Below are 24,969 nucleotides of genomic sequence, written 5' to 3' on the forward strand. Positions count from 1 at the left end.
CCTGCATTCTCTCCTCATCGCCTCGCCACTCCTTCGTGCCTCCTCTCTTTCTCCTTTCATTTGCTGGTTGTTTACCACGTTTTCTGGCATTTGATTGAATTTTTGAAGAAATGACAAAAATCCTCACAAACATCACATTTCTGAGTGACGTAATGGTCAAGACAAACCTCTGGTTGATTTCAGAGGACAAACCAGCCAATGTGGGGAGCACTGAGAGGCTGTGTCTTTGTCCTTTTGGTGCGCGCACAAGCGCGCGCACGTGTGTGGCTGGCGTCAGGCTCAGGACTGAGCTTGCCTGATGCCTCCTCTCAGATTAATGGGAGTTAGGGAGCTACCGTCCCGCGGTCTCTGCTGATCTAATCAAGTGTTTGGTCACATTAAGCTGCTTTGCCACAAAGATCCCAGTCTCTGACCTGGAGGAGGTTGAGGTAGAAGAGGAGTAGGAAGGTGGGAACTGGGAACTGGGAAGGACCAAAACGGGGTGAATCAATTAGACCCGCTGATTAGCGTCCACTCACACACACACCCTGCAGGCTTAAGTCTTGATTTATACTTACTTGTCTTGTGCTCCATTGTGTGCACCAAAAATAGCAGATCTGTATGACTATCTGTAAGCTCACAACACGCCGCAGCTGCATTTTCGGTGTGCGACACTGACTTGTGGCTAAGAAGAAATCACCCTTTCAGCTGCTACTTTTGGGTCTTATTAAACACCGTTTGTCTCACACAGGCAGTCGGATAGGAATGCATTATGTATCCTCCCATTGTTCTGTGGGCCTGGATGCTGCTGACAGCCTTTACAGTTTACATTTGACATGGTTGTCTCCGCCAGGCCGGACGGACTATGTTTTCACCCGTCAGTCATTCTGTGAACAGCTAATCTCCGGCATGTCATGCAGCATCACTGAGATGCAATAAAGGCATATTACTGTAGGTAGATCACTGACCTACACACTGCCAGACTAAAATTATGTGTCACTGACATACTGCACTTGTCACTGATATAAATGTATTGTCCCCATCTATTTTTTTAATATATATATATATTTTTTTAACTTATATTGAATAATAGTAATATACAAGGGGTACAGGCTTTAGTTCTGACATACTATTGGTCCGAGTGTCATTAGACCGACAACCTACCTCAAACCCTAACCTAACCCTAACTGCAAGCACGGAGCTTGCGCATGTTCGACCACATGTCTGAACGTTGTTCCCTCATGTCGGATCTTTGGTGTGTCGGATCTGCGTGTGCATCCTGAAACAACATTTCTGCCCGACATTGATGATATGCAACCATTGTGTCATATGTGTGCGAATAAGGCACAGTTAAACAATATGGCCCAAAGACTACACTCTAAATCATGAGCTATATTTATCCTGTAGAGTAGTGGTTCCCAGTGCTGCCTGCTCGGGGTCAGTTAAGGCCAGGGTTCACTGACCGTACTGTGTGGTGGGCACTTTGTGGTGAGAGCTGCCCTCTCTCTGACTCTCACCCCCATGGTGGGCACCGTCTGGTGAGAGCTGCCCTCTCTCTGACTCTCACCCCCATGTTGGGCACCGTGTGGTGAGAGCTGCCCTCTCTCTGACTCTCACCCCCATGTTGGGCACCGTGTGGTGAGAGCTGCCCTCTCTCTGACTCTCACCCCCATGTTGGGCACAGTGTGGTGAGAGGTGTCCTCTCTCTGACTCACCGTGTGGTGAGAGGTGTCCTCTCTCTGACTCACCGTGTGGTGAGAGGTGTCCTCTCTTTGACTCACGTGTGGTGAGAGGTGCTCTCTCTCTGACTCACCGTGTGGTGAGAGGTGCTCTCTCTCTGACTCACCGTGTGGTGAGAGGTGTCCTCTCTCTGACTCACCGTGTGGTGAGAGCTGCCCTCTCTCTGACTCTCACCCCCATGTTGGGCACAGTGTGGTGAGAGGTGTCCTCTCTCTGACTCACCGTGTGGTGAGAGGTGTCCTCTCTCTGACTCACCGTGTGGTGAGAGGTGTCCTCTCTTTGACTCACGTGTGGTGAGAGGTGCTCTCTCTCTGACTCACCGTGTGGTGAGAGGTGCTCTCTCTCTGACTCACCATGTGGTGAGAGGTGTCCTCTCTCTGACTCACCGTGTGGTGAGAGGTGCCCTCTCTCTGACTCACCGTGTTGTGAGAGGTGTCCTCTCTCTGACTCACCGTGTTGTGAGAGGTGTCCTCTCTCTGACTCACCGTGTGGTGAGAGGTGCTCTCTCTCTGACACTCACCGTGTGGTGAGAGGTGCCCTCTCTCTGACTCACCGTGTTGTGAGAGGTGTCCTCTCTCTGACTCACCGTGTGGTGAGAGGTGTCCTCTCTCTGACTCACCGTGTGGTGAGAGGTGTCCTCTCTCTGACTCACCGTGTGGTGAGAGGTGTCCTCTCTCTGACTCACCGTGTGGTGAGAGGTGCTCTCTCTCTGACACTCACCCCCATGGCAATGAACAGGGAGAGGGCGGGGCCCTGCATCTTCCCTCGGATGCTTAGTATTTTCCTGTTATTGCAGCAACTGTGCGTCAGTTTCCGACCCTATCCCTGTGTGCGTGCGTGCGCGAGCGCGAGAGACATGTTTCCTGTTGTTGGACCTAGGTATTTTCTCTCTGGTTCTTTGAGACAAGGCTAGCATGCCCTGCCCTCCCTTCCACAGCGTTGAGCAGCTGGCCAGAGGCTTAATTCTGACTTGTGCTGCTAAACCTGCTCTCTGTATCCTGATTAGAGGCGTGTGCATTGGCACTGCCCTCTCAATTCAATTCGATTAAGATTCACCATATTACTGCACAACATGGCACATTTTTAAGCATTCAATAAAATCAGTCGGATATACTTAACAGAACACCATATCTTATTTAGAATTATATAAAGCATTATCATGATATATATATATATTATTTTATATAATTATATTTAGGCTTCGATTATTGATTATGTCACATTACTGATTTGCTGCATTGCTGCATGGCCAAATCGCGATGCATTGCCAAATGAGAAGGAGGAGAAGAGGTGTCTCCCTCCAGCACAGGACTCCTAGATGAATGTAGAATGTAATCTGTTGAACTTGTGCTTTTGGGACCATTTCTAACAGCCAGGCAACACGTTGTGGCATCATCCTATGTACTGTGTTGCCTAATTGCTGTAGTGTGTACACGCACACATATGCGCGCACACACACACACACACACACACACACACACACACACACACACACAGTACACACACACAGTCTCACACACAAACGCACACCACGGCCAATGGAATTAATACACAAAGACCCCGCCCACTCTCTGAGTGGTCTGCTGTCCATGATCATGTATTTACCCTCTCGCTGTGTGTCTCTAGTGAGAGCAGATCACTAAAAAGGGGAGGGGCCGGTGGAAGACAGAGGGAAAATAACGTGTGGTTGGACATTTTTAATGTATATTTTGTCAGAGCACACCCAGAAGTAGTCGACTCTGGAAAAAGTATGATACGATAACGGAGTTCCATGCACACTGTACATTATGCAAGTACATTAAAGATGCAGAAAGCACATATCTCCATAGATATGAATACTGGGGAATATTTGTGGAAAACGTGGAATTATTTGGAGCATGTGTGTGTGCTGTGAGACCCTGGTCAACGCTGACTCCAACTCCATGGGTATCGTTCTTGATTCTGGTAGGATAGGAATATGTTTAATACACTCTCATTAGCTCTCATGTCGTTTCCCAAAGATCCACTTGGGCTCGAAACGTCACATACAATGGTGCCAGAAAAATAGATAAAATCTTTCAGACCTTTGATCCAGTGTGCAGATTCTATTTTTCCTTTATAGTATTTGACTTCTTCCCTGCACCTGGCACTCTAGAGTGGATGTGCATGCTTGTTCTGTTTGTTTCTCCCTCTCACCTCTCCTCCCTTGTGTCCGTTCCTTGCAGATGGTTCCATGGGAAGATAACCAGGGAGCAGGCGGAGCGGCTCCTCTACCCACCAGAGACGGGCCTGTTCCTGGTGAGGGAGAGCACCAACTACCCCGGGGACTACACCCTGTGTGTGAGCTGCGACGGCAAGGTGGAGCACTACCGCATTATCTATCACAACGGCAAGCTCACCATAGACGAAGAGGAGTACTTTGAAAACCTCATGCAGCTGGTGGAGGTGAGGGGAAGTGTTCATGTATCTCTGACAATGCAGGAGCACCAAACAAAATAAGAAAAAGAGACGTTGGTTTGAATCCCCACTGTGTCCTGTCAAATTATCTGTGAGCACTGAATCAGTAACGCATGGGATTTCAACCTGTGGGCCGTTGTGTGTTTTTCTTTTTTCGCAAAAAGAATAATGGAAATATTGCTGCATCAAAAGTAATCAATAAACTACTATAAACAATATAATAGGCAAACCACTGCACTAATGGGAAGATACAGTTGGAAGCTAACCTCTTTGCCTACTGGTCACAGCGGCTAATTGACCACTTGACGAATCAAATGTCATTTTTGAAAATGGAAGATGATCTTTTGAGAAATGGCTAATTACCTGCCAAAGTGGCACGTTGGTCCAACATAATTTAATCAGCTGTGGCTAATAACCTTGCTGCAAAACTGAGTCAGCTAACAGCCATGTCCTTCAAAGAAACCCCTCTGGCGTATCTGTGGAAGAGTCACTACTTCAGACTGAGGGGAGAGTGTAGACATCAGGAAAAAGTACATGAGAGGTAAGGAGATGGACAGGAGGTGAGTGGAAGTGAGGAGGAGGGAGAGCTGACGAGGACTGACAACTGAAAACAAGGGGAGAGAAAGGAAAGGCACTTATCTCAATGAGAGAGGGAATGAACAATGCAGGACATGAAGAAAGGAAATGGGGAGGAGGAGAGTCACTTGGAGATGAAAAGGAAAGCGAGGGCGGACATGAGAAGGGAGAGAGATTAGGGCAAGAGACAGAAAGTTGGGGACAATAGAATGGGACAGACAGATAAGGAATGATGCAGGGTAGGGTTGTTCTCTCGGGGTTGTTAACTCACTGGCCTGAAGTATGTCAGACGTGGACAGGAACAAACGAGCTGACTGCTCCTCTAACTTCTTCATTTAACTCTAGAGTGTAACTCACCCTTACAATGAGCACTGGGAGAGGAGGAGAGGCAGCCCCGCCCCCTGCTATTCACTTCAATGGAAGTTGCTCAATGGCACCCGGAAGTACCATTATAACTCAATGGTTAGAGTGAGCGGAAGTTGAGAGATATAGCTCCGTAACCATTACAAACGGAGCTAGTAAATGTATCCTGCTACTCGCATATAATTGTGGCTGTGACAATGAATGGGACAGCTTTGGGATTCGGGAAAGTTGATTAATTATAGTCTCTTCATTTTTCAGTCGAAGTGGTAAAGTTAACGTGGGCATGTGTCCATCTTTATGATTACTGTTGTTGTCTTTCAGTGGCATGCGACTTCACTCACCTCCACTCATTGTGGATGGAGCTGTTGTGTTTGTTGTGGTTCCATTTCCAATCCACCTTTACTACATCATTCTAGCCCAACTGTTTTGAAAGAGTGTGATTCTGGTTCTTTTCAAAACTCAACTTTACCTAGAGTCTGCATGCAGCGCTAAAACGGTTCACAGTCGGCAACACTGGAGCAAATACGTCTAGCTGTAACGCACAGCCAGACGAGCCAGCCAGTAAGCAGCAGCAGCCCAGTTTAAACACACTCTTTCCGGCGGGCGCCGTGAAGGGCCCTTCACAATAAAGCGTCTCCCTTTACCTCCCAATGAACTATATTTTACACTGGTTACTATTGACAGGAAATGTAGTCTAAGTTGCGGTAACTTAACAGCGTGTGTTTGTGGGAGAGAGAGCCAGAGAGAGAGTTTACAGTTTACTATGGTATAGGAGCGGCCGCCGGGCCCCTTCCCCCCGCGTGCATCTACTGCATCTACTATATGCACACGCCTGGTCACAAATGTGAGTATGTGACATACTGACAATTGATTGGCCGAATTGTTGCCATTCGGTCACAACCTGACGACATCCGGATGTGATGTAAGTTGGTGGAAGAATTGAAATGTCACAAACGTGATATCCGGACGTGATTGGCCAAGCTTTAGCTGTTGGTGTAACTGTTGACGTAACTGTTGGCGTAACTGCAACTGTTGGCGTAATTGGTAGATGAGGAAAGAAAACAAAAAATATATCTACATTTGGTTTTCCTAAAATCTATCACAGTGGAGCACAGGTAGCAGTTACATTGTGAATGAAGTGAATTATGCTCTTGTGTGTCAGTGTGTCTACACTGTTGGCAGTTATCTCGCATATAGGCCAGTTACTTTCATAGTGATATGCAGGATGTTTTTGTATGAGAACTTTATGGTAAATGTGTCGGCAGCACAGGATGAAAGAGATGAAAAGGCTCAAATCTTTGATTTGATAATGATGATCACAATCACAGAGTTCAAAGCCTGTGCACTGCCTCCGTTTTGTATTCAGTAAAACAGTGGTTCTCAAACTTTTTCATGTCAAGGACTCGCCAAATTGATATACACATCTATCTGAAAATGTGTTGTGCCAGGGTCAATTTGCAACAAATTGAGTTAAAAATCTATCAAAGATTTACACACATTTTCACTATTGTTATAACATAGATCGACACGCTATGAGCTTGCTATTTCCGAATAGCCAAAGTATCAAATGTAGTTAAAGTACCAGTAGTTAAAATTATTGTGACACTAATTTAGCTAGTGACCCCCTGGTACCATATGCCACTTTTAGAACCAATGCTCTAAAACGTTCAAAGGAGCGAATGGGAAAACAGTCAGCAATTGTTCATTACATAATTATTCAACATATCATATTCTATCCTCAAATTATTGGCACTAGAGCACGCTCAGCTCGGGACTTATGTCCCCTGGTATTTGGATAAACCGATAGACTTATATTATATGATACCCATAATGTCCCCTGGTATTTGGATGAACAGATAGAGACTTATATTATATGATACCCATAATATACACAAGTTAAACTACAGTAAATTGTTGCATGACATTCAGATATTCCAGTGGTTCGACATAGTTTATGGACGTTTAAAGATTCCAATTGCATTGCTCAAACACACACACACACACACACACACACACACACACACACACACACACACACACACACACACACACACACACACACACACACACGCAGTCCCCCAGGGCTCTCTTTGCCAAATATTGGCGATAAACAATTTCACGACACGTTGTTAGCTTGTAGATCTGCTATTTTTGCAGACTTTTCAGTTTTGACCTATTATGACATGACCAGAAAAGGGACGCTAGACTTCATGTGGTTAGCTTGTGAGTTGAGACATTCAGGGTAATTCAATATAGTCCAAATAGTCTTAATATTTCATAGAAGAAGAGGTGTGGTGTTCAGGGAGGATTTTATAAGCCTCGAGACATTACAGAGTTGTGAAAGTGAATCTGTGCTTCCCAATATTCCGTGCACTGAATGTACGTAGTTGTTCTCGGATGTCCTATGTGAAACTATTTAATGACTGGGTGAAATGACTGGAGCTGTGAAGAATGCACTGGAACAGTCAGAAAAGGTCTAGTTGTTCATGTGCTGACAAGACTGTCTCTTGCCTTTCAATATTGTTATCTCACCCTACCAGCACTTCCTTCACTCTGCTGCCCTCTGCTGGTCAGGACTGTACCACATCATGGTGCCTAGTCCAGTCCACTGTACTGATGATGAGAAAGGTCCCTGAGGGTGAATTTACACCAAACACAAAATGCCGCTCCCAAATATCTATCAGACACGAGCTTACAGGACCAGTAAAATATAGGCATGGGAGTTGCAGTGTAATAATGGCATGTGTATTGTATTTCCAGCATATAGCATACCGGTATGCATGCCATTTGTGTTCATATATTTTTACCTGCTTTTTTCCACGATTTAATCGTTATGCCAATTGACTCCTCCACACACACATTTCTGTGTTGTCACTGCTGTATCCTATGATGACTCACCTACCAGTCAGACAGAGCCTTTGTCCTACTCCTCACGCGGCCCGCACAACACTCCCTGCTGCCAGGTGCCCGCCCTAATCCATAGGATTACATGCAGTGAAAGCTATCACCCTCCAATCCCCGCGAACAACTGTATTCGCGTAGACCGGAGGCATCACGGTGGATTTGAACCCACAACCTCTGCAGTGGTTGATTTCTCCTTTTGATTATCTACTTTCAACTGGCGTCCATATTTGGCCAGTTCAGTTACACAACTCATTCCAGCCATTTAGCGGTTGTACTGGTTGATTCCCTCAGAGAGCTCAGCTGTCTGCCTCATCCGGTGTATAGACCCGACTGTCCCAGGAGCAGAAACAGTCCTAAAGTTGGATCCTCACTGTGCCCATCTGTCCGGTCCCAGTGTCCTGGAGCTAGACTCTTAAATCTAAATGTATCTCTGTGTCACTCTGGGTCAGAGCATCAGCTAAGCGACTCAAATGTGAAGGTCCCAAATATTTTATCCCCTGCCTAAGGGTTAGGTGTCCTTGAGGAAGGATGCCTCCTGAATTGCTACATGGCATTGGATCCATTCATTTTGTACACTCTTATAGAGTTGAACAATCCAAATGTTAACAGTGTACCACCACCTAGTGCTCTGTGGGCATTAGCTCATCTCCCTGCAGAGGAGGGTAAAGAATCAATAGAGTATCACTAGGAGAGGGAAGGTTCTTACTCAGACATTTAAGAACTGCTATATATGATAAATGCAGCCACCAAGGGGTCAGCCATGCTGGAGTGTCCTTGGGCTACACTGAAACTGTACCCCTTCTCCCGGGGGAGGAGGGGAGAGGGATATTACTTGGTGGTGACCGCCTCTTGCAGGAGGGCAGGGCATGTGAAAAGACTCTTTTGAGTGTCAATAAAGTTTGACAACAGCCAGTGTGGAGGATTGCACTTGACTCCTGCTGACTTGTGAGATGAGCTGCTATTGACAGCAGCAGCTTTTGTTTGTTGCTGTGTGTCTGAGGGGCCAAAGGTCAGCCTCCGTGACCTCTCCCACACCCACACAGCACTCCTCTCATACTGGTTCCCACATTCAGCTCTCATCATCATCATCATCATCCCTCTCCTCTCTCTCCTCTCTCTCCTCCCTCTCCTCTCCTCTCCTCTCCTCTCCTCTCCTCTCCTCTCCTCTCCTCTCGAGCTGTGGTGAATTCAATGGAAGAGCAGCACTTGGTGATTCTATCCTGTTATGGAACGTCTTATTTAAGCACTTAAGCCCTGTATATACTTTGCCGTACGACAAATAATGAAAATACTAATAGCCAATCGTATGAGCTTATAAATTGGCTATTTAGCTTTACCAACATTTCCAAATTACTATTTTTTTCTTTTTCTTTTTTTAATGTTGAGACATTTTGATAAAGTTGCTTATGTGCCCAAATTAGGGACATCAGGGTTGAGGTGGTTACTTTTGTTTATTCAGTGCACACTGCTTGAGTTTAGCTGTTTATCTGGTTCTCTCTCTGCCTCTGTCTAAGACACCATTGTTCACACATGACTTTGTCTCCACTTGTGTTCTCATTTTGCAACATGTTTTTGTTCTGGTGCGTACTACCTACAGTAGGTTTATGTTCTGGTGTGTACTACCTACAGTAGGTTTATGTTCTGGTGTGTACTACCTACAGTAGGTTTATGTTCTGGTGTGTACTACCTACAGTAGGTTTATGTTCTGGTGTGTACTACCTACAGTAGGTTTATGTTCTGGTGTGTACTACCTACAGTAGGTTTATGTTCTGGTGTACTACCTACAGTAGGTTTATGTTCTGGTGTGTACTACCTACAGTAGGTTTATGTTCTGGTGTACTACCTACAGTAGGTTTATGTTCTGGTGGTGTGTACTACTTACAGTAGGTTTATGTTCTGGTGTGTACTACCTACAGTAGGTTTATGTTCTGGTGTGTACTACCTACAGTAGGTTTATGTTCTGGTGTGTACTACCTACAGTAGGTTTATGTTCTGGTGGTGTGTACTACCTACAGTAGGTTTATGTTCTGGTGTGTACTACCTACAGTAGGTTTATGTTCTGGTGGTGTGTACTACCTACAGTAGGTTTATGTTCTGGTGTGTACTACCTACAGTAGGTTTATGTTCTGGTGGTGTGTACTACCTACAGTAGGTTTATGTTCTGGTGTGTACTACCTACAGTAGGTTTATGTTCTGGTGTGTACTACCTACAGTAGGTTTATGTTCTGGTGTGTACTACATACAGTAGGTTTATGTTCTGGTGGTGTGTACTACCTACAGTAGGTTTATGTTCTGGTGTGTACTACCTACAGTAGGTTTATGTTCTGGTGTGTACTACCTACAGTAGGTTTATGTTCTGGTGTGTACTACCTACAGTAGGTTTATGTTCTGGTGTGTACTACCTACAGTAGGTTTATGTTCTGGTGTGTACTACCTACAGTAGGTTTATGTTCTGGTGTGTACTACCTACAGTAGGTTTATGTTCTGGTGTGTACTACCTACAGTAGGTTTATGTTCTGGTGTACTACATACAGTAGGTTTATGTTCTGGTGTGTACTACCTACAGTAGGTTTATGTTCTGGTGTGTACTACCTACAGTAGGTTTATGTTCTGGTGTGTACTACCTACAGTAGGTTTATGTTCTGGTGTGTACTACATACAGTAGGTTTATGTTCTGGTGTGTACTACCTACAGTAGGTTTATGTTCTGGTGGTGTGTACTACCTACAGTAGGTTTATGTTCTGGTGTGTACTACCTACAGTAGGTTTATGTTCTGGTGGTGTGTACTACCTACAGTAGGTTTATGTTCTGGTGTGTATTACCTACAGTAGGTTTATGTTCTGGTGTACTACCTACAGTAGGTTTATGTTCTGGTGGTGTGTACTACCTACAGTAGGTTTATGTTCTGGTGTGTATTACCTACAGTAGGTTTATGTTCTGGTGTGTACTACCTACAGTAGGTTTATGTTCTGGTGTGTACTACCTACAGTAGGTTTATGTTCTGGTGTGTACTACCTACAGTAGGTTTATGTTCTGGTGTGTACATACCTACAGTAGGTTTATGTTCTGGTGGTGTGTAGGTCGTTAGAAACCTACACATCAGCAGAAGTTAGATTAGACCATCCACTCTCTCCTAAATCAACAATTAGCAGAAACATAATTTAATTACAAATAACACATTTCTATTTTTATATGCTGTATTAGACTTTATTGTAATCATGTTCTAATCATGTATACTTTACATTATTTGAAACCGTTTTCATTTTTTTTTACATTTTGGACCAAAAGCTAATTTTACATCAAGGTTTTGAGGGTGCTAGTCCCTCCTATATCCAGCTTTGTCTGACTGTGTGAACACAAACACAATGATTTGATTGGCTGATCGCCCCATAGCAATGTACATATTGAGGATAAAAAGTGAAGGCAGAAAAGTGAAGACCCCAAAAGTGATTGTCCGGAATGACATTTGTGATGATTTGATTGGCTGAGCACCGAATGTGATGTATGATGAGATGTAGGATGATAAGAGCGCCCCTCGCTTCACACAAGTGTGAATTTTTACTTTACTTTTTTTATGTGTTGTCCTCAATTAATATTGATTTGCTCTCTCTCTCTCTCTCTCTCTCTCTCCCCCCCTCTCTCTCTGTCTCTCTCTCTGTCTCCCTCCCTGTCTCTCTCCCTCCCTCTCCAGCATTACACCAAAGATGCTGATGGGCTGTGCACAAGGCTGATTAAACCTAAGCTAATGGAGGGAACAGTGGCAGCGCAGGATGAGTTCTCCAGGAGTAAGGACACACATACCAAGATCACCCAGTGCAACACACACACACACACACACACACACACACACACACACACACACACACACACACACACACACACGACCACACTCTCACTCATCCATCCTCTTTTAACAGTGTGCTATTGTCCTACCACCACGAATAGGCTAAGGGTTATTAATCTCACTCAGAGACACTGCTCAGTGCTGTGCTGACTGTCTGTCTAGCTCCCAACATCAAAGGCCCCCTTTTACAAATGGCCTCATCATGTGACTGAATTGACCTGAATTATGTGCTCTAATGAGATCACCTGGGATTCTGCTTTGTTGTTGAACACTTGAATACATACATACAGTAATTACCCGAGAATTGAGATGTGTTCCAAGTTATGATCACCCAAACCAGCTCTGAGGTTGGTTTGGTTTAAACTCTTAATTCAGGTGTAATTCGGGCAACACACAGCTGGAATGATCCATGTTTGAAATGCACAATAATGGCAGAAATAAAATGTCAATTGGCCTAAATGTCAATTTACCCTTTGCGTGACGAACAACGACAAAAGTGAGATGTGAGTGTTGTGTACCCTTTCAAACAATCAATGGTCATCAGTCACAGATGCTTCATTAAATGTTGCATACTCAGATTTGTTGAGAAGATGAAGTAAGCTCTGTGATAAATTATCATCGTGTAACACTCAAAGCAATAACTGAGGTAATAAAATAAACCTTTAAGTATTATCCTCCATGTCACTTCATTCCACACTATGTTTGATATCATTTCTTCTGCATTCAACCAAGGGAAATTCATAGTGAAAACAGCAGATTCTCATACTTAACCCATTTTGGGCGGGAACCCCTTTTGGTGTTAGCATTATGTTATGCTTTAGCTATTGAAAAATAGCAGATCTACAAGCGCTACGAGCTTGTAGGTCTGCTATTTTTGAAAAATCGAAGAACCACTGACATAGAAAACTGTCATTTTCAAACAGACATTTTTAGAATCTGATCTCAGGTCAGAATGGGTTAAGGAGCAGAGAAATGTTAAGTGTTATTGCCTTTTGCTAACTTGTAGCATAGACGTCTATCTGTTTTTTATTTGCTCATGTTTCTTGTGTTTCTAGGTGGCTGGGCTCTCAACAGAAAAGAGCTCAAACTACTGCAGACCATCGGCAAAGGAGAGTTTGGAGGTGAGGAGCTGAGCTGAGGACCTGGTCGACATGTTGTACAATACTTTACAGTCAAATAGAAAACATCCACATGTTAACAGTGTGGCTACACGTGGCCATCCTGTGATGTCAGTGGTACAGTATGTCATACATCCTATCCTATAAGATTGGGAGGACCTCTGACACTCATGTCATTATGTCATCACACTCATGTCTCCATGACTCGGCTATAACCATATAAGGAGTTCCCAATGCTGCTACGCCCAAATATGGAGTGTGTTGTCTAACCTCAATGTGTCGTCATGACATAAGCAGACATGCAAAAGTGTAGCTTTTCGGCGAAAATCGCCGTTTTTATCCCAAATATAGGACCTGTGTGATTCATGCAAATCCGTTAAAAAAATGTTTGGGGGGGGTGAGGGGGTCTGTGGAGCCCGAGCTCGCTGTCCGGAGAATTATCTGACAGACTACTCTCGTGAGTCACTAATGATTCTGAGCGATATTTCTGCTTGCATCTGGGCGGCATGATGTGCGCAGCCGCTGGTCGCTCCGCGGAAAAAAAACCTGTTTGTGTGGACTCGGCATGAATTTTGACACACTGTCTGTGACTCGCCAGTCGATCCATTAGTTTAGCTGCTACAGTTAGCATTAGCAACGTTAGCACTTTGCGTTATACTGTCTGTGGTGTGGACGCGCCGGCGTCAGTTTCTCTCGCTGTGTGTGTGTGTGTGTGTGTGTGTGTCTGTCTGTGTGCTCGTGTGTGTGCATGCATGCGTATGAGTAAATAAATAAAGCACGCGCGCGCGCGTGTGCGTGTGTGTGTGTGTGTGTGTGCGCGTGCGTGCGTGCGTGCCAGGGCTTATACTAAATGGATATATTAAAAACGAAAACATGCAGCTCAACTGTTGAATAAGGAGAGGATGTTACTCTACATGTCTTAAATTGACTAAGGCTAAAATAATGAAGTAAACTGACCCTGTTGACTAAACCATCCCAAAACATTTTATTTGTATTATAATTCATTATTTTGCCAGTGAATATAATTTTCTATTTTACATGATGTGAAGAGTGTAACTGTAAGGGATTTTGAGATGGGAGTGTGAGTGCTGGACCAGTTTCTTTCTTTAAATCACACCTGTGTGAAGTGACCCTTATCATCATACATCATCCATTCATTGTCATTTTTGTGACAATGAATGTGTAGGATTGTGTAGGACAAAAATAGCCGATATATGACAATTCATTCATTGTCAATGGCATTTAGGACACAAATCTACTGAATATAGGAGGGGCTAGTGCTCCTCGAGGGGCTAGTGCTCCTGTTGGAGTAAATTAATTGTTCTATGACTATCAGGACATGAATGTTAACATCTTGCTCAATACTGACTAGATTTGTACTGATTTAGTAAATAATCATCTGTCATTTTTGAGTGGTGCAGCCACTCAACCACACTATAGACAGCTACAGTATGTGTCCCTGTGTCTGTCCCTGGCTGGGTCCCTGTGTCCCTGGCGGTGTCCCTGTGTCCCTGTGTCACTGGGTCTGTTCCTGGCTGTGTGCCTGTGTCACTGGGTCTGTCCCTGGCTGTGTCACTGTGTCATTGGGTCTGTCCCTGGCTGTCCCTGTGTCACTAGGTCTGTCCCTGGCTGTCCCTGTGTCACTAGGTCTGTCCCTGGCTGTCCCTGTGTCACTGGGTCTGTCCCTGGCTGTCCCTGGCTGTGTCCCTGGCTGTGTCACTGGGTCTGTCCCTGGCTGTGTCCCTGGCTGTGTCCCTGTGTCACTGGGTCTGTCCCTGGCTGTCCCTGTGTCACTGGGTCTGTCCCTGGCTGTCCCTGGCTGTGTCCCTGGCTGTGTCACTGGGTCTGTCCCTGGCTGTGTCCCTGGCTGTGTCCCTGTGTCACTGGGTCTGTCCCTGGCTGTCCCTGTGTCACTGGGTCTGTCCCTCGCTGTCCCTGTGTCACTGGGTCTGTCCCTGGCTGTGTCCCTGTGTCACTGGGTCTGTCCCTGGCTGTCCCTGGCTGTGTCCCTGGCTGTGTCCCTGTGTCACTGGGTCTGTCCCTGGCTGTCCCTGTGTCACTGGGTCTGTCCCTGGCTGTGTCCCTGTGTCACTGGGTCTGTCCCTGGCTGTCCCTGGCTGTGTCCCTGGCTGTGTCCCTGTGTCACTGGGTCTGGCCCTGGCTGTCCCTGTGTCACTGGGTCTGTCCCTGGCTGTCCCTGTGTCACTGGGTCTGTCCCTGGATGTGTCCCTGGCTGTGTCACTGGGTCTGTCCCTGGCTGTCCCTGTGTCACTGGGTCTGTCCCTGGCTGTCCCTGTGTCACTGGGTCTGTCCCTGGATGTGTCCCTGGCTGTGTCCCTGTGTCACTGGGTCTGTCCCTGGCTGTCCCTGTGTCACTGGGTCTGTCCCTGGCTGCCCCTGTGTCACTGGGTCTGTCCCTGGCTGTGTCCCTGGGTCCCTGGCTGTGTCCGAGCACGAAACATAGCGTTATAGCATTTGTTCACCACCAAGTGTCACTGTTGCACAGCCTAACACACAGACACACAGGCCGGGAGGAGGGCTAGTACAGTACAGTGTAGTATATACTGTCCCCCATGACACCCCCCCCCCCCCCCCCAAAGTGGGTTTAGTACCGATAAACGCTTAAAAGATTTGCGCCGCGGTTTTGCCCGCGGCACAGCGTTGGCCCCGCACACTGTCACCTTTTTCACCTTGGGCCTGTTTGCATGCCTGCATAAGGCACAAACAAATCAGTCAGCTCAAATCTGATGACATCAGGGATATCCACATATTGGCATGAAAGGGACATGGACTGACGCATAGAGATCTGAGTTGGATCGGCGGTGCGATGTAGTTGTGACGGCACAACTAATATACTGATAAGTCCAGCGGTTTACGAGATTAACACTGGTTAGTGGTTACACAAACAAACCCTCCGTATAGATGGCTTGTTTCCTGCAAAGACATGCTGTAAAAGTTACATCCATTATACTGTATTCAAAATGTAATGACTAATTGCGAATGCAGTGAGCACTTACTATGAGACCTAGCAGATCATGTCTGTCCGTGCGTGCGTGTGTCCCCCCTTTGTGCCCATATATGGAGCTGAGTGATTTGTTTGTGATTGATGCAACACACTCCATATTTGGACGTATAGCTGCTTTGGGGACTCCTTATATGGTTATGGCTAAGTTAAAAACTTAACTTAAAAATAACTTAACTTAAAAAAATAATAACTTAAAAATAAATCTTTAAAAAACCCAAATATGTACGAGCTGCGTTCGCTTCCCGCGTTTGCACGTCTTACTGGTAATAGACTATTACCAGTAAGACGCGCAAACGCGGGAAGCGAACGCAGCTCATACATATTTGGGTTTTGGACGTATAGCTCCTTTGGGGACTCCTTACATGGTTATGGCTGAGTCATGGTGACGTAACAGCGGGACAGACACTTGCATCAATCACAAACAAATCACTCAGCTCCATATATGGGCACAAAAGCGGGACAGACAGACATATACACAGACAGACAGACATGATCTGCTAGGTCTCATAGTAAGTGCTCACTGCGTTCGCAAAAATGCAGTGTTTTATGTACTACACCAACACGTTTAACTAACACGCCGAATATGGTCACCCTGATTTGCTCTAGGTACACAGATAACATTATCAATAAATAAATGCATGTCTAAATTTGTTTGCGTGATTTTATCCTTATCAGATGTGATGGTAGGCGACTACCGAGGGACCAAGGTGGCGGTGAAGTGCATCAAGAACGATGCTACTGCTCAGGCATTCATCGCTGAGGCTTCTGTCATGACGTAAGCTTTGGATGAGTGACGCTGGGCATGCATTTCTGTTGCATTGGTTGATTATTTTATACTTTTATACTAACAGTACAGGCAGTACAGTCTATATGCTAGGGGGTTCCAGAGGTCCCCAGCAAAAGTAATACATATGGCACAATTTCTTTTAATATGGGGGACGGCTGTCAAAAACATTTAGTTATGGGTCCTTGAGTGAGTTCGCTATGCAAAACATAAATCATAATTTTGTCTGCGTTTCGTTATTTTCAAGGCAAAATAGCAAACCTTTGTTTCAACGCTCTGCCTTTCAATTATGGCAAGGCAAGAAACAAATACCATATGCCATTGCTAAAGTGAACTACTATGCTAAACTTATTTATCTGGTTTTACTCTCTAAAGGGATTTAAAATGTTATTTTTCATATCTGCTTCCATGGGATTTAGTTTTTACCCCTGCATAATCTGTGACTGAATAATTTGGCTGAATAGGCATTGAATTTTGCATTTGTATAATCACGTTTCTCTGGAGGATCTAATGATACAAATGCAAAATATATTGGAGTAAAGGTCAGTAGAATCAGAAGGTATATTTGCAGAGAAAGTAAGGAAGGGTTCAGAGGATTCTACTATGAAGGTGTCAAGGAGTATTTTAATGTTATTTAACATTCTTGAATTCACTCGATTCAAATATTTGCTTCCCATTTTGAAATGGCAGTTTGTAACCTATGATTACTCCCTCTTTACAGTTATTCCCCGAGATTTGTATGTGTATTTCTGTGATTACGGTTGAAAAACAAACACCCATACCATGTCTGTCTGCCCCACCCACACAGGCAGCTGAGGCACAACAACCTGGTCCAGTTACTTGGGGTGATCGTGGAGGAGAGAGGCAGCCTCTACATCGTTACAGAATACATGGCCAAGGTCTGACCACTTGTTGTGTCCCTGTCCTCCACAGTGTTAATGTTGTGTCCCTGTCCTCCACAGTGTTAATGTTGTGTCCCTGTCCTCCACAGTGTTAATGTTGTGTCCCTGTCCTCCACAGTGTTAATGTTGTGTCCCTGTCCCCTCCACAGTGTTAATGTTGTGTCCCTGTCCTCCACAGTGTTAATGTTGTTGTGTCCCTGTCCCCTCCACAGTGTTAATGTTGTGTCCCTGTCCTCCACAGTGTTAATGTTGTGTCCCTGTCCTCCACAGTGTTAATGTTGTGTCCCTGTCCTCCACAGTGTTAATGTTGTGTCCCTGTCCCCTCCACAGTGTTATGTTGTTGTGTCCCTGTCCTCCACAGTGTTAATGTTGTGTCCCTGTCCCCTCCACAGTGTTAATGTTGTGTCCCTGTCCTCCACAGTGTTAATGTTGTGTCCCTGTCCCCTCCACAGTGTTAATGTTGTTGTGTCCCTGTCCCCTCCACAGTGTTAATGTTGTTGTGTCCCTGTCCCCTCCACAGTGTTAATGTTGTGTCCCTGTCCTCCACAGTGTTAATGTTGTGTCCCTGTCCCCTCCACAGTGTTAATGTTGTGTCCCTGTCCTCCACAGTGTTAATGTTGTGTCCCTGTCCCCTCCACAGTGTTAATGTTGTGTCCCTGTCCTCCACAGTGTTAGTGTTGTTGTGTCCCTGTCCCCTCCACAGTGTTAATGTTGTGTCCCTGTCCCCTCCACAGTGTTAATGTTGTGTCCCTGTCCCCTCCACAGTGTTAGTGTTGTTGTGTCCCTGTCCCCTCCACAGTGTTAATGTTGTGTCCCTGTCCTCCACAGTGTTAGTGTTGTTGTGTCCCTGTCCTCCACAGTGTTAGTGTTGTTGTGTCCCTGTCCCCTCCACAGTGTTAGTGTTGTTGTGTCCCTGTCCCCTCCACAGTGTTGATGTTGTTGTGTCCCTGTCCTCCACAGTGTTAATGTTGTTGTGTCCCTGTCCCCTCCACAGTGTTAGTGTTGTTGTGTCCCTGTCCCCTCCACAGTGTTAGTGTTGTTGTGTCCCTGTCCTCCACAGTGTTAATGTTGTGTCCCTGTCCCCTCCACAGTGTTAGTGTTGTTGTGTCCCTGTCCCCTCCACAGTGTTAGTGTTGTTGTGTCCCTGTCCCCTCCACAGTGTTAGTGTTGTTGTGTCCCTGTCCCCTCCACAGTGTTAGTGTTGTTGTGTCCCTGTCCTCCACAGTGTTAGTGTTGTTGTGTCCCTGTCCTCCACAGTGTTAGTGTTGTTGTGTCCCTGTCCCCTCCACAGTGTTAGTGTTGTTGTTAGGGTTGGGATTCGGAACCGGGTCCATTTCAGACCCGGTTCCGACATTGCGGATCCGGAGCCGGTTCCATCGTTTTCGTATTAACGGTTCCCCAAACGGTTCTCATCAGTCGTCATTTAGCTCCGCTGTGTCTGTGCATGCATGCAAGCAGAGCCTGTGGTGACGTCACCCCACCTACATGAGTGTGTGGGGTCGGGGAGGATACGCCCACTGTTCTGTGCATTCAGCGACCGCCGCGGAGCGAGTGGGACAGTATGTCGAAGAGATCTCCACAGTGTGGTTAACAGAGAGGGAAATGACTGAGGCTGAGCACGCAAAGTGCAATAAATGCGATGCTATAGTTCCCTGCAAAGGTTGTTGCAACTTGTAGGCTACCAGTTGCACCACGTCCACGAGGAAACATCTCAAAATCAATATGTCTACACGAGTCCACAACTCACGAGAATAATCTACAGTAGGCACATCGCGTTTGAGAGCCATGCGGAAAGCCGTGCCTGCACTCCCCGCAGCTCCACCACAGCCGGCGGGGGACGAGGATGATGCAAGGCTCGTTCACTTTCCCCAGGATAGTAACGTAATAGAAAATAAAAACTACTAAACTTCTACAGAGCTTTTCATTAGGCGTGTTGTACAACTGTTGTTAATGGTGTTAATTTAGACCGCCAATGACTCGACGTCCTTCTGTCTGATATTATATGAATCACGTTAAATATAGCCAAATCAATTTGTCTGCACTTATTTTTTACAACTTATAAGCAACTCAACTGCTTTTGATTTGTCTCTAAATTAATCGTGTGACTGTTGAGCCCAGAGTTTAGGTGCATATATATACCTCCATAGATTGATTACTTTATAAACAGTTTGCAGAAAAAAGCACAGGAACGTAGCCTACAGTTCAGGGTCTTAGGTCTGCTAAGAGGATTTTATAATCCAAGAAAGCACTATTTTTCCATTAGGGTAAGGGGTCCTTCATATTAAATTAATCTGAACAATAAAGACAACATGTGTCACCACAACAATATCATTATTGCAATGTGTATGTACTGTATATTTAATATACAGTACAAATTGCAATATACAGTACAAATTGCAACAATTATATTGTTGTGGTGGCTAGCTGGTGGTGGTGAAATTAAAATAGTGCCACCTCATAATTGTAAAGAGCATTTTCAATAATTGAATTAATGAATTTGTGTTTATTATGTACTTGGTTAGGTTAGTTATAATATAAGCATAATCTATGTCAGGAAAAAAAGGGGAAAAAATAATATTGGGATCCGTTAAGGGAACCGTTAGGAACCGGAACCGTTAAGAGGGATCCGGGAAGGATCCGGAACCGTTAAAATCCTAACGAATCCCAACCCTAGTTGTTGTGTCCCTGTCCCCTCCACAGTGTTAGTGTTGTTGTGTCCCTGTCCCCTCCACAGTGTTAGTGTTGTTGTGTCCCTGTCCCCTCCACAGTGTTAATGTTGTTGTGTTAATGTTGTGTCCCTGTCCTCCACAGGGCAGTCTGGTCGACTACCTCCGCTCCCGAGGACGAACCGTCCTGGGTGGAGACTGCCTACTGAAGTTCTCTCTGTAAGTGTCCTTCACCAGACAGACACTCTTAAGTACATTAAAAACAAAATCATGCTAAATCTCATTAGGTTTTCAACTTGAGTTTTAAAAAGGACACAGAGATAATTGACATGCATTATAAAACTCAAACTGTGTAGTTGGCGGAGGCATACAAGTACAACACAACACAACAGCGATGTGGTCATTTTAATGTTTTAACATTATTTCTTGGCTGTTTTCTCCATTTCATCTTCTCTTTATATTTGTGCGTGTCCTAGTGCTGCTCGTAAAGCACCTTTAGCCACATTATAAAGGTAAACATTCACATGTTACTGATGCATGTGAATTCCATGTGTGTTTCAGTGATGTGTGTGAGGCCATGGAGTACCTGGAGGTCAACAACTTTGTCCACAGGGACCTGGCGGCCCGCAACGTGCTCGTATCCGATGACAACATTGCCAAGGTCAGCGACTTTGGCCTGACCAAGGAGGCCTCTTCTGTACAGGACACTGCCAAACTGCCCGTCAAATGGACCTCCCCCGAAGCCCTCCGAGAGAAGGTGAGAGGAGATGGGACTTGACAGACCTGGGTATTTGACTAGCTGTTTATCATTTTGGCTGGCTTTTTATTTGTTTTTAATTTTAATATATGATGGTTCTGTCTAGATAATAAATGCTTTTGAATCTATCCCGGCTCAAGAGTGCCTGTCCCAATGAGACCCCTCTTCACCTCTTCTGTTTTATCATTGTTTGGGTTTGCTGTAACATTCCCGGGGACAGGGTACTAGATGGATCCAAGGAATACCACATAGCATCAGCCCATCATCATTCATCAGTGGGCCAGGGTTTTGAACAGGGTTCAGCAAGGTTCTATACTTGGTCCCCTACATCAAATCTCTACCAAAAAGAGCCGATATACAACTCACAATGTGTTATGAGCTTGTAGATCTGCTATTTCCTTTGAATGTACATGCTCTCGTGTGATCTAACCGCCTTTGACTCATTTGTTATCCTGTGTGGTAAACTCTTGAATACTAAAACATATCACTGTCAGCAATTTGCTAATGCTGCTTGATGAATATAATGAAGTTAGAAGATGACCATCTATTTGATGAAAGAAGCTACTCTTCCCCCAGTGTGAATTTGTGATGTCTTGTCATATCCAACAGAGGTTCTCCACCAAGTCTGATGTGTGGAGCTACGGAATACTGCTTTGGGAGATCTACTCTTTTGGGCGTGTGCCTTACCCTAGAATAGTAAGTAATCTTAACTGTGGATCTCTAATCTACGTGGAACTGGAAACTAATGATGTCCTGTCCTAATAAACTGCCCCTTTTGTTGTGCTGGCAAAATGTACTCTCACCGCTGTTCTTTTTGGCTCATTTGCACACTGAAATAATCTAGAAGAAAAACGATAAAAACACAATGTTAAAACGACAGAAGGATGAGGTAAAAAAATGATGTACTTTTACAGCTAAGAACAAAGAAAGTAAGTTGTTTATCAAAACCTCTCACCTCTCCAAAGCAAAGTAAAGAAGGTGGTGGTCCATGACAAATTTGAAAGTCGGCCCAAATGTGATTATGGTTAATGACTGTCCTGACCTCACAAAACCAGTAGAGGGCAGGCTTCATTGTAGAAATGCAGTGCAAGGTGATTTAAAACAACCAATGTTTAGATGAGTATATTAGATGCTTGGCAGACCTCCTATGTTTATAGAACAAACTGTATATCCCTCCTCTACTCAGTCTGACATGCCCTCGTCTTGAAGCGCAAAAAAATAGTTGCTCTGTTCATCTACCATATCTTCTCCAAGCTCTTTTTGCTTAAAGGGACACTTCACCCTAAAATACATTTAGAAGATTTAGAACACTTTCCTGTCCTTATATGTGTAAAATGTGGTGTGTGTGTGTGTGTGTGTGTGTGTGTGTGTGTGTGTGTGTGTGTGTGTGTGTGTGTGTGTGTGTGTGTGTGTGTGTGTAAAATGTGGTTTTAGATATTTTAAATTTTAGCAGTGAGCCACTCAGCCCAGTGTCTCTGATGTCATGGACACTGGGCTCACTTCCTTTCTGGACTACATTTCCCATAATGCTTTGGTGCACCGCTCCTTGTGGATAGGGGGAGGGCTTTGTTGAAGAAGAGTCTGGGCAATTATGTTTTAGTCTTTAAAGAATGACTAAAAGTTTCTTACCTCTGAGGTTGTTCAGTTTTACTGAGGTTAGGTTTAGGGTTAGGTTTAGACTGTCAATCACAGCGACTGGCCAACCACAGCGCACCCTCTACGACCTTCTTCTTCTACTACTTCTACTTCTTCTTCGAAGGTGTCACTGTTTGTGGGAGCTGTGCTTAAATCACTTTTCTTACTTGAAAATCTAACTTTTTGAAATGTCTATTTTTTCATCGTAATGTTATATTATTTAAATCAGCTTGTGCTCCTCTCCCTCCCCCAGCCCCTGAAAGAGGTGGTGCCGCGGGTGGAGAAGGGCTACAAGATGGACGCCCCGGACGGCTGCCCTCCGGTGGTCTACGACCTGATGAAGCAGTGCTGGACCCTGGACTCTGTGGTTCGGCCCTCCTTCCGCATGCTGAGGGAGAAGCTGCAGCATATCAGAGCCAAGGAGCTCTACCTGTGAAGAGGAGGGAGGGTGGGAGGAGGAGGAGGAGGGTGAAGAGGAGGACAAACGCAGCCATAGACAGCCCATAAAGAATTAAGAAGAGGACGGTGGAGGCTGGGGCCTGCCTGCCTGTCTGTCCACCTCAGGACCACCACTACCAACACCTCCACCTGACCAAGTTGTCGGTCTGTGGGACTGCAATACTGCCCCCCCCCCCCCCCCCCATCTCCCCTCACCTCCCCTCGGCTGTCCGTCAAGCCTCCTCTGCTTCCATTAAAGGACGGTTTCCTGTGTTGTATAGCCTTTTGCTGGACTGTTCACGCCCTCCTCTCTCTCTCTCTCTCTCTCTCTCTATCTCTATCTCTCTCTCTCTATCCACCTCTTTGTTGGCCATGACTGTATTTCTCCTCTTTCACATTGGCGCTTCTCTCTCTCTCTCTCGGTCCAAGATACTCCTCTCGGTCCAAGATACTCCTCTTCTGCCACTCGTAAGATCAATAGCTTTTCTTTTCTCCTCCTCCTCCTCCTCTCCTGGACATGATAATAATTGGTGGTGGGGGGCTGGCCTTTTCCTCCACGTATTTGTCAGGTGCTCTATCTATTAATCTATCACTCTTCCCCCTCCACTTCTTCCTCTATCTCTCTCTCACACACACACTCTGAGCCCTTCATTCCTGGATCTGTTGTCAAGTGGCTCTGCATGCTTTTCATTAACACCACCCCGCCCCCATATTCCTGATTCTATTCTTCCGTCACATCCCACCCTTCCCATCCAGCACCCCCTGTGCGGTCCCGTCTCCCCCTCCCAGTGTTTCCGTGTGGGGCCTTCGTTCTGTGCCAAAGTGCCTCCAGTCAACAGAGCTCCAGATTTACCCCCACCCCACCCCCTGCCAAGCCTCCAAAACTCCTCCAGTCAAACTGTTCTGTTCTTTTTTTTTTATACGTCTTTTTTTATTTCTATTTTCTTTTTAATCCAAGGGGTGGTTTATTTGTCTTAGTGCTGTCTACATTACCCCCCCCCCCTCCCCACACACACACACACACACGATTATTTATGAGGGTGGGGTTCTTGATGTGTTCATAAGGAGAATGTGAATGGGAACAGAGGCAGCGTAGCCAGTAAATGTAACACCCCTCCGACCTCAGCTTTGTGGCTCCTCCTCCTACCTACTGATTCGCCACTGTCATGGTCTTCACGGCAACAAGGACAGAGCAGGAGGGGAGAGAGAGAGAGAGCGGGATTGGGGCAGTTAACACACAACACACACACACACAAAACATGGTCGATTCATCATATGTGGGCTTGTTTTATATTAAAATATATTTAAAGGATTTAAAAAATAAAATAAAAAAAAGGAAAAGGAAGTGACTGGGGTTTGGGGGACAAAACAAAGGAAGTCAAGGAGGCAAGAGGAAATGACTGCTTTTGGATCAGAACGTGGTCAGTGTCCATGACCAATGGTGGGCGGGGGGGCTGGTGCATGCTGGGAGAGGCCTTTTGGGGTTTAACTGTCAGTGCTTTAAATGTTCATTGTTTTATTATGCTACCATGATTATGAATAAATCATTCCATCTGAACAGCGTGGAAATGGACATCTAAATAGTGGTATTATGGGCAGAGGGAACTTCATATTGTCTGTCGAGTGGAAAACCTCGTATCCATAGCTGTTACAGTACTTTTCAGGATTCAAATTCTTTATACTAGAGACAACATACTTTTGATGCTTTTGTTTGTGATGATCAAGTAGAGCGTTAAGAAAAAACTAAGTTTAAATATGGAGATAAGGGGATTCTGCCCAACAAACCTCGTATCAAACCCTCA

The 24,969-nt window shown here is 45.3% G+C and overlaps 1 protein-coding gene across 1 annotated transcript in view; it reads left to right on the forward strand.

Moving 5' to 3' along the window:
* Nucleotides 1-24,742, forward strand: part of cskl (c-src tyrosine kinase-like) — a 33,434-nt gene extending 8,692 nt beyond the window's left edge. Inside the window, exons 4-12 of the mRNA XM_080763507.1 lie at nucleotides 3,924-4,143; nucleotides 11,690-11,783; nucleotides 12,898-12,963; nucleotides 16,661-16,760; nucleotides 17,578-17,668; nucleotides 20,483-20,556; nucleotides 20,899-21,094; nucleotides 21,704-21,790; nucleotides 22,983-24,742. Coding sequence (XP_080619633.1) covers nucleotides 3,924-4,143; nucleotides 11,690-11,783; nucleotides 12,898-12,963; nucleotides 16,661-16,760; nucleotides 17,578-17,668; nucleotides 20,483-20,556; nucleotides 20,899-21,094; nucleotides 21,704-21,790; nucleotides 22,983-23,165 — 1,111 coding nt within the window. The 3' untranslated portion in view covers nucleotides 23,166-24,742. The remainder of the gene's footprint in view (nucleotides 1-3,923; nucleotides 4,144-11,689; nucleotides 11,784-12,897; nucleotides 12,964-16,660; nucleotides 16,761-17,577; nucleotides 17,669-20,482; nucleotides 20,557-20,898; nucleotides 21,095-21,703; nucleotides 21,791-22,982) is intronic.
* Nucleotides 24,743-24,969: the final 227 nt, after the last annotated feature.

The sequence above is a fragment of the Protomyctophum bolini genome (genome assembly GCF_963924005.1).
Source record: "Protomyctophum bolini genome assembly, chromosome: 1".
NCBI classification, from domain to species: Eukaryota; Metazoa; Chordata; class Actinopteri; order Myctophiformes; family Myctophidae; genus Protomyctophum; species Protomyctophum bolini.